We start from the raw sequence: 9,629 nt of genomic DNA on the forward strand, positions 1-9,629 counted from the left end.
ACCTCCTCTCTGATGACCAGACTGACCAGACCACAGCAGTCCACAGTCCACGGCACGGGTCACGGGCACCAGTGTGTCCAGACAGGGGTAATCGAAAAGGAATCGGGGGGAATACAAGTACCCCCTCTCTGATGACCAGAGTAATATGTGACACGTTGCGCGACGAGAATAGAGTGAGGCAGAGTGAGGCGAATGGAAGACACGTTGCGCGTGCGCGGTAGGGACTGAACGGTGGAATAGGATAGTGGAAGGGGATAAGGTGGAGAGCCTGGAGGGGGAAAAGATGTTGGTTTCAATATAAATCTGGCCACACTGACGGGCACGGCACCGTCGGCCAGTGATGCCAGAGCTGTGGTACTGTGGTACTAAACCATACCCCCACCATAGCCTACTATTGCCCCTACGTTGTTTTCCAACGCGCCCGCGCGCTACACTCACCAGCGTACCTCTACGAATACAGTAGAGTGATACGCTGGTGAGTGTAGCGCGCGGGCGCGTTGGAAAACAACGTAGGGGCAATAGTAGGCTATGGTGGGGGTATGGTTTAGTACCACAGTACCACAGCTCTGGCATCACTGCCGTCGGCACCGTGGTCTACGGCTACGGTCTTAGTGGGGGACGTTGGAGTGTGCGCATTGCGCATGGTGCTGGAATGGGATAGTGGAAGGGGAAAAGAAGGAGAGGAAATGAAGCCGGTTTCTACCTCATCTGGCGACACTGACTCTGTTGAATTGTATATTGTAGGGCAGGGCAAGGGGTTATAAGGAAGACGCGTGAATTTCCATTAGACAATTCAATATCTCGATTAATTGAACTATATTAATTAACTCGAAGTTTAGATTTCAGGTTGATGTTGTCAAAAGTGCTCGTTTTGAAACTATGCAAAGCGTTGTCATTATTAAACGACGCATACGGATTCCAATTTAAAGTTTTAACATCGTTGTACATTTGGTACCTATGCTTGCACATGTGTGTCGTCTACATGTTATTCGATAACGGCGTACAAGCAGTAGATTCAATATTGAGTGCACTATGGGGTTCTTTAGATATAATAAAATTGATTTACATAATCCACTTATACCGTATATTATTAATACAGGTAGTTCAAGAAATTTTATTATTCTCAATTGCTTAACCGTTTGAAACATGTAATTCGTTTACTGAATATTATCGTATTTTATGTTTACAGTATACATAAAGAAATACGAATTACAAGCGTCTCAAGGTCGGTACTAATAAATATAATTAGTATATAGTACAATTGCCACCTAATATTTTAAATAATGCGCTGATGTATGTACCAACCAATTGGCTGGAAAGTTTCAACGAACATGCTTTCTCTATTGTTTCTCTACGAAGAGCCAGAATTCTGCGAAACGTTTTCGTTTTCGAATATGTTTTCGTTAATTGGTCGGGTCTCGAGTTTTTCTTCATTAATAAATATACGATTGATGGGAAACAATAGTATTTTCGTTTCATTATTCCCATGTTCTAATTTTTCTCATGACGTGTCTCGTCAGCGTGCATGGGGCGCATGCGCAATGCCACCTTACGTGGCATCGGCAACAATCACTATTGCAGCGAAATACATTTTCTTCATTTTACTGTAAACAGTTGTGGAAATATTAACTTTTGTTATGGTTCAAATACGTACAATGACACAACGTGAGTACTCAATATTTTCCGTGTGTTACGTGAATTTCGAGTTTCCATGGCCCGTTCGTTAACGTAATTCCTTCTGCAAAATGGCTTTTTATCATTCGAAAGCAACAGAAGATTTTCATAATTAGTTATTGAGCAATAATAGTGCTTTCGAATCACCAACACACACGCATTTTATGTACGATCAGCGTTTATTTACAACTTACGGAGATTGTGCAGATGGTTTTGTATAGGTTATCTTACGTCTGTCAATGTGTAGCATATTTTGAACGTTTCCCACTAATTTATACATTTTTGAATATGCTAACGAATATATTGTTTATATTTTCATGTGTTTTACATTCGTACGCTAAACAAATGTGCCCTGTTTTCTGGATACCTTGTTTCACAAAATAATGACTGTCATGCTTACTTTGTACAATCTGTTCACATTTTATAAACACATAGAACATTAGGATCAATTTCTTTCCTAAACCTGTATGTTTTAGCATCGTCGTTTCATTAATCTGATATAATGGAAGAACTCATTGAAAAAATGATATAGGTGTATTTTATCTAAAGATAGAAAGTATATGTCTCCAAGTCTTTGTGCATACATACGATAAAATGTTTTAATGTTTGCGATCACGTAAGTGTCGAGATAAATGTCAAATCAAAGTTGTCATTTGAACTAATCCTCTATTAAAATCTTTTACTATCAATAGAAATCATATCATCAAATACTGTACTCGTGTATATTCTTTGTATGTATACATATACGCATAATGTGTATTACGTATACATTATAATATGACCTACTTAAAGTTTTCGCATTCATGAAATATATCAATTTTATGTAAATGTAATATATCATCTTTCAGGAAATACTCAATTTGAACCATCGACAAACAATCCACACATCATGCCATCGTCAACTGGTCAGAACAATATAGTTAATCAAATTTCCAACATGTCTCTGGGTGATCAACAAAGACCACCATCTGCAGTAATTGATCTTTGATTAAATGATGCTAATAACGTTAATATTACTCAATATTGATACCACTTGATATGTTGCAGAATTTTCCTCTACCACCTTTAACTGGAAAAAGTACTCCACCAATGTCTACGCCTTCGAATGTTAATAGATTTAACAATGTCCAAGATGCATCGTCTGGAGCTGGTCAGTATACGTAACCTGTATAATCTAAATAATAAATAAAAATAATAAATAATGTTTGTACTTTGTATATTTAATCGCAGTAGGGCCTATCGGACAAACTGACCCTGGTGGAAATCCTATGTCGCCAATTTCTGGACAAGATTTACAGCAAAAGGCGATATCAAAGAATCCTTCCACATTTCAGTCTGGTTTCTCTTTCTCCGGGCATCCTATGGACTCTAATCTAGGACAATATTATCCTGGCCAGAATACATTACCAGAACAAGGATTTAACGCAGGATTAACCAATCAAAGTGGCCAAAGAAACGTTGTCGACCCATCTCCTGGACAACCAAGTTTCCCTAGACCACTGCCGACGGGACAAAAATCAACTCCACCTTTACCAGGCCAACCGAATTTGTCGAATTTACCGATGCAGGGACAACCAAACCTCTCCAATTCACCTTTACCAAGACAACAAAATCTTTCTAACCCGGCGATGCCGTTTCAACCACATTTATCCGGGCCTCCGTTACCTGGTCAACAGACTCAAAATAATGCAACTCCGTACGGAGTACACGGGCAACAGAATTTACCTAGACCACCGCCACCGCTATCCAAACAGAATTTATCAGCGATGTCAAATTTGCCTGCTCCTCCTGGACCTCCTTTACCAGGACAACAGTACCCGCCGCCAATGCAAGGTCAGCAAAGACAAAGGGCCAAGTTCATCGCTGCCTAAACGAAGCCTGGTTAGCACTTACCACTGGCAGCGATGAACTTGGCCCTTTGGGACTGTGGCAGTTCTCTACGGCAGCTTGTACAATGTGATTTACGGGAGAAAATACGTTTACTCTAGGCTTTGTCACGTTGCCGTTCTTCGTCGCTTCGATAAACTGAAAAACGGCAAACTCCGGGGTTTTACAGGTACCGAGTCCGGGCCGCGCGCGGCCGTGCAAACGCAGTCTACCCGGGACAATCGCGTTCGGGCGCCAGGTACCAAAAAGTACCACGCGAAACGCGACGAAATTCTCGTACTCGGTAAAGCCGAGCCTCCTCGGAACGCGAACTACGAACGATGATACGAAGGGGCAGGCGATTCGGACACAGGAATAACGGGAGACAGCCCATAACGCGAAAAATCCTAACTGTCGCTTTCCTCGAACGGCGGAGGATGACCTTCCCCTAGAGCCGATCACACCATCCACGCCAGAACCCTACTTTAGGTGGGGTGAGGCGGCGACGGGGAAATATCGAGATGTTCGTCAAGGCTTCCTGTCCCGTGTCGGCGCCTTCAGGTGGTTTGCCCGTGTGTCGTGGTACCAAGTACCAAATATCGTTCGTCCGTGCACGGGACTCTTCCACGTTGGCCAGTTCTTTTCGGTGGATCGATCCCGCGAAGTGGGGCGCTTCCTGGGGAAATTTCAGAAGGTCAGTCGGTCAGTGGTGCCGATAATGGATGACGTGGCCCTGAAACTGTCTGTTCTCGGCACGCGCGACATATGTCATTATGCGATCTATAATCGATACGGAAGAGTTTCCTCGAGGAGCGCTTTCAAATCCTGTGGGTGGCCGTCTGAACTGGTCTGAACCAGTCTGAACTACTCCGAACTGGTCTGGACCAAAAATTTGCAACGCTACAGCTTACATTTACATAATTAAATATGTCGGTATCTAATCAATTGCTAAAGATTTAGGTATTATTGTACGAGGTGTTATACCAATTTCATATCCATAAAATTTCAAAAATCATAGGGAATGGAAATATTCGAAGTCGGAAAAAATGTTCCCCAGTGAGAACGCTTGCAACTGCTATTTCTGCGATTGACTTGCCAGAGGGCGGTCCGGTCCTTTCGATTTTTAAGTTAGAGATTCCTTTCTAATCTGGAAAGGACGTGGTGCCGTTTTGCCACGTTGCAGCCTCTAATGTCTAACCAATAAACTATGCCCCCGTCTCCGATGTCGCGTCAACAACACATTGCTCCGCCACCAATGCAGGGCCAACAATACATGACCTCACTTCCGTTTCCAGGTCAACAAAATTTCAACAGACAGCCATACATGGGACAACCAAATTTACCGGAGCCACAAGCTCAACCTCCGTTACCAGGTCAACCTATAGGGCAAATGATGAATACTGCTTCGAATGTACCGCCATCAAGTCAGAGACAGTACACCTCTGCTCCTCCTATGCAGGGACAAACTATGGGAGCTCCATTAGGAATGAATCGTTTCGCACCCGGTGCAATGGCCGGTTACCAACCTGTTGGATACCAAGGCTATAATAATGTATGTTTGTAATAGCTGAATCTCCTATGCTCTGTTATATTGAATGATTTCTTTTATCGTAGGATATGTACAATGCTCAAAGAGCTTCGTATCACGGTGGTACACCTGGTCCAGGTGTAGGATATCAGCAAGGTGATGCTCAGACGCAACAAGTGAAACGTTTGGATCCTGACCACATGCCAAGCCCGGTAAGACAATGGCTTTTACGAGCATTAAAGATGCTCAATCTCTTTCATTAGATAGTTCGTACTAATTTGAAATGTTTATTTACGCAGATTCAAGTGATAGAAGACGATCAACATATGAAAGGTGGTGTGTTTGTAACAAATCAAAGTGGATTGGTTCCACCATTAGTAACTACCAAGTTTGTAACGCAGGATCAGGGAAATGCATCTCCTAGATATATTAGATCCACAATGTACACTGTTCCTACTACTGCAGATATTTTAAAACAAGTACCTATCCTGTCTATTAACTATTATACGATACATATGTTGGTTCATCATTTCGGGATGTTCATTTAACGAGTTTGATTTGCAGACGAATGTTCCGTTCGCTCTAATAATTAGTCCAATGGCTCGTATGGAGGAAGGAGAGTACGAACCACCTATTGTAGATATGGGAGAGATGGGTCCAGTTCGCTGCGTCCGATGCAAAGCGTACATGAGTCCGTTTATGCAATTTATTGATGCTGGCAGAAGATTTCAGTGCATGTTTTGTAAAGCAACCACCGGAGGTATCTACCTTGTCTTTTCTGTAGAACTTTTTACATCCTAGTCTAGTCTGATTCTAATATCTGTTTTGTATTCTAGTTCCAGAAGAGTATTTCCAACATTTGGATCATACCGGTCAACGCATGGATCGTTATGAAAGACCAGAATTAATGTTGGGAACGTACGAGTATCTTGCTACGAAAGAGTACTGCAAAGTAAGTGAATTAATACAACGATTGCATAGAATTTTATTATAAACAATTTGTGTGTTCCCCTTTCTCGTAGAACGATACTTTCCCTAAACCACCAGCTATTGTGTTCGTGATCGATGTGTCTTACAACACAGTGAAATCTGGTTTAGTCAATTTACTCTGTGCAAAAATGAAATCAATCCTGCGGAATCTGCCCGTTGACGTTGGTCAATCGAAGTCGAACATGAAAGTAGGATTTATAACGTACAATAACACGGTACATTTTTACAATGTAAACTCGTGTCTTGCCCAACCACAAATGATGGTTGTGGGAGACGTACAAGATGTGTTTATGCCTCTTCTTGACGGGTTCCTGTGCGATGTTGAAGAAAGCGAAGCCGTTATCGACAGTCTAATGACGCAGATACCAGCCATGTTCGCGGACACACGCGAAACGGAAATTATTCTAGCACCTGCGATACAAGCTGGACTCGAAGCATTGAAGGTATTTTTATCAATTCGATTCCGACAAATTTAAAAAATTCTCTCATTTTTATAGGCTACTTCAACGCAAATCTCAAAATTGTTGGAAAATTGTAAAAATTGAAAATGCCAATATATGATTTCTTCTCTATTAAAATCATTAAGGGAAAAAATAACATTCAATTTCGATTCAATGTCTTACAATCGATGCAAACAATTTTTATTTTGCATAAAGATCCACAGTCTAGTCATTAGCGACGACTATAACAGTGTTTAGATTTCATCTCATATGTATATATACTGTAGATTTCGTTAAGTTCTTTGGGGATTTAAAAAATTGAAATAACCTGATTTTACATTCCAGGCTTCGGACCGTGTTGGCAAATTACTGGTTTTCCACTCCTCTTTGCCGATCGCTGAAGCTCCTGGCAAATTGAAGAATCGCGACGATCGTAAAGTGCTTGGAACGGAGAAAGAAAAAACGGTGTTAGGTAAATCGTTTATTCATACATTGCGTTCCCGCGAGTACAAACAGTATCTAGAAAACATTTTTCTCTTTTCAGCACCGCAGAATAACGTTTATAATAACCTAGGGCAAGACTGTGAAGGTGCAGGATGTTCTGTAGATCTGTTTGTTTTTAATAATTCTTACGTAGACATTGCAACGATAGGTCAGGTTGCCAGATTAACCGGTGGAGAAGTTTACAAATACACCTACTTCCAGGTATTATATACATTCGTGTAAAGTTATATGTTATTTCGCACTTAAGAGTGTGAACGATCCGATAACTTTTAATTTTCTTAGGCCGACATAGATGGGGATCGTCTAATCGCGGACGTCATTAACAACATCAGTAGACCAATCGCATTTAACGCTACCATGCGTGTACGCACGTCTACTGGTGTTCGAGCAACTGATTTCTATGGACATTTCTTTATGTCGAACACCACAGAGATGGAATTAGCCAGTATAGATTGCAATAAGGTACCGTTACGTCTAGTTGTTCGATAAACAAAGAAAAAGACAACAAGAAACCGGTTAACATTTTCATGAAATATTTTAGGCAATTGCTGTAGAAGTGAAGCACGACGACAAATTAACGGAGGACGAGGGTGTATATATTCAAGCGGCTTTGTTGTATACTTCTTGCAGTGGAATCAGAAGATTGCGTATCATTAACCTTAGTTTAAAGACATCGTCTGAATTAGCAGAATTATACCGTGTGTGTGACCAAGACGCCATTATAAATTTCTTCGCCAAGCAAAGTAAGACGAATTACAACTATTTACCTGCACAGGTATTTTTCGGACCATCGAAATTCAAATGTGTTTTTGTACAGGTGTTTTCAAATTAATCGAATCGTCTCCAAAAACTGTAAAGGATAATTTGATCGCGAAAAGCTCGTGCATGTTAGCTGCATACCGGAAACACTGTGCCTCCCCATCGAGTGCTGGTCAATTAATATTACCGGAGTGCATGAAATTACTCCCACTTTATACAAACGCATTATTAAGGACTGATGCATTAGCTGGTGGTAATATATTTATTTTATCCAATCTATTCGCTATCCAACGATTGTGTGTATTACATATTTAATAACTGAAATGTTTTCAGGTGCTGACATGACCATTGACGACAGATCTTTTGTTATGCAAGCTGTTGCTACGATGCCTATCTCAATATCGGTAGCGTACATTTATCCGAGGTTATTTTCCTTACACAACGTTGATCCTCAAGACACGGAATTACCGCAAATGCTGCGTTGTTCTATTAACAAATTCTCCGAGGACGGCGCGTATTTACTTGGTAAGCAATGCTGTTTACTATTTTCTGTATGTAAGCAATGCTGTTCTCTATATATATTTTCTGTATTTTTATACCTGAGAAAGCTACAGAAAAATATGTTATTTGTTCTTTTCGTCTCCATAGAAAACAGTATCCATATGTTCTTATGGCTGGGCCTAGGACTCTCTCCACAGTGGGTACAGGCAGTGTTCGGAGTTCCATCGGTGGCCCAAGTTGACACAGACCGTACTTCACTGCCAATATTAGATACTCCATTAAATAAACGAATAACAGATATTATCGATCGTATGCGCATGGAGAGGCATCGTTGCATGAGGGTAAGTAATTAGAAAAACGGAGTTCTAAATCACTTTGTAGCATGCAAAGTAGTTTTTGAATATTTAACGATACATACAATAATCGATCGTAATGTTTCAGTTAACTATAGTGAGACAGCGGGATAAACTTGAAATGGTGTTACGTCATTTCTTGATCGAAGATAGAGGAAACGACGGAGGTCCAAGTTACGTTGACTTCCTTTGCCATATGCACAAAGAAATCAGAACACTACTTAGCCAATAAAATAAATCTCTAACGAATCAGTTATATTGTGTTGGAAAATACCTAGTTTGCTACATGTCTATGGCTGATCGGTCACGTTGTGTCAAGAATCGGATTAGATTATCGAGAACTCTAATGGGGGGAAAGAAAACATGGATCGTGCACGTGATTGACGCGCACATTTGAAAGAAAGATGGATGGATAATGTGAAATAAAACTAACGTACATTTCTAACTTAATACCTATCGGAAGAAGGCGACGAACATTAAGAGATAACCAATCATTCCGAGATTTATAATGAATCGGCGCATGCGAAAGGGAAACATCCAGTTGCACTCACTCATAACACAGTGATTTATACACGAATAATTGTAAAAGTAAAAATTGTATTATTAATTGTTATTTTAACTAGCTCATTAATGTTATATTATTATACTAAATTAAATAATAAAAGAAAAACTGTATTAAATCATTATAAATTTATATATGAAAAAGCATATCTTGTGTTAATTTTAAATAGTACTTCCGCAATTTTTATGCAATGCGTTAACGTTATTTTAAATACAACAAACTGTGCGCACACGCGTGAAACAGTTGTTTAAAAGAATTATTTTCAACTTATGCTCGTTTAAGTATCACTAACAAATATAGTACACTTATGATTGAACGACTAATAAGTTTCTTATATATACGCATTCGTGTGTACTACACTCGATTGTTTTTAATTATTTATGTAAGAAAGGAAATAAAGTATGTTGTCAGCAATGAAAAATGAAAATTGCGTTTAAATGTTTGTTTGTTCA

The 9,629-nt window shown here is 40.1% G+C and overlaps 1 protein-coding gene across 3 annotated transcripts; it reads left to right on the top strand.

Annotated features, from left to right (window-relative positions):
- The first annotated feature begins 1,007 nt into the window (after positions 1–1,007).
- Sec24cd (COPII coat complex component secretory 24CD) lies at positions 1,008–9,325 on the top strand. 3 transcript variants are annotated; one of them, XM_076421357.1, is made up of 19 exons: positions 1,008–1,099; positions 1,190–1,225; positions 2,523–2,647; positions 2,722–2,824; positions 2,908–3,507; positions 4,836–5,092; positions 5,155–5,280; positions 5,368–5,547; positions 5,633–5,828; positions 5,905–6,020; positions 6,091–6,501; positions 6,844–6,970; positions 7,043–7,203; positions 7,285–7,464; positions 7,544–7,745; positions 7,820–8,014; positions 8,095–8,286; positions 8,410–8,603; positions 8,704–9,325. In XM_076421357.1, exons 1-19 carry the CDS (start codon positions 1,033–1,035, stop codon positions 8,845–8,847), a joined length of 3,612 nt encoding a protein of 1,203 aa, XP_076277472.1. In that variant the 5' UTR covers positions 1,008–1,032; the 3' UTR covers positions 8,848–9,325. The 3 variants fall into 3 exon arrangements, with proteins under 3 accessions (XP_076277472.1, XP_076277470.1, XP_076277473.1); XM_076421355.1 differs by having other exon boundaries at positions 1,010–1,099; positions 2,905–3,507; XM_076421358.1 differs by lacking the exons at positions 1,008–1,099; positions 1,190–1,225 and adding an exon at positions 1,508–1,665 and having other exon boundaries at positions 2,905–3,507.
- The last annotated feature ends 304 nt before the right edge of the window (positions 9,326–9,629 follow it).

The sequence above is a fragment of the Lasioglossum baleicum genome, chromosome 4, assembly GCF_051020765.1.
Source record: "Lasioglossum baleicum chromosome 4, iyLasBale1, whole genome shotgun sequence".
Taxonomy (NCBI): domain Eukaryota; kingdom Metazoa; phylum Arthropoda; class Insecta; order Hymenoptera; family Halictidae; genus Lasioglossum; species Lasioglossum baleicum.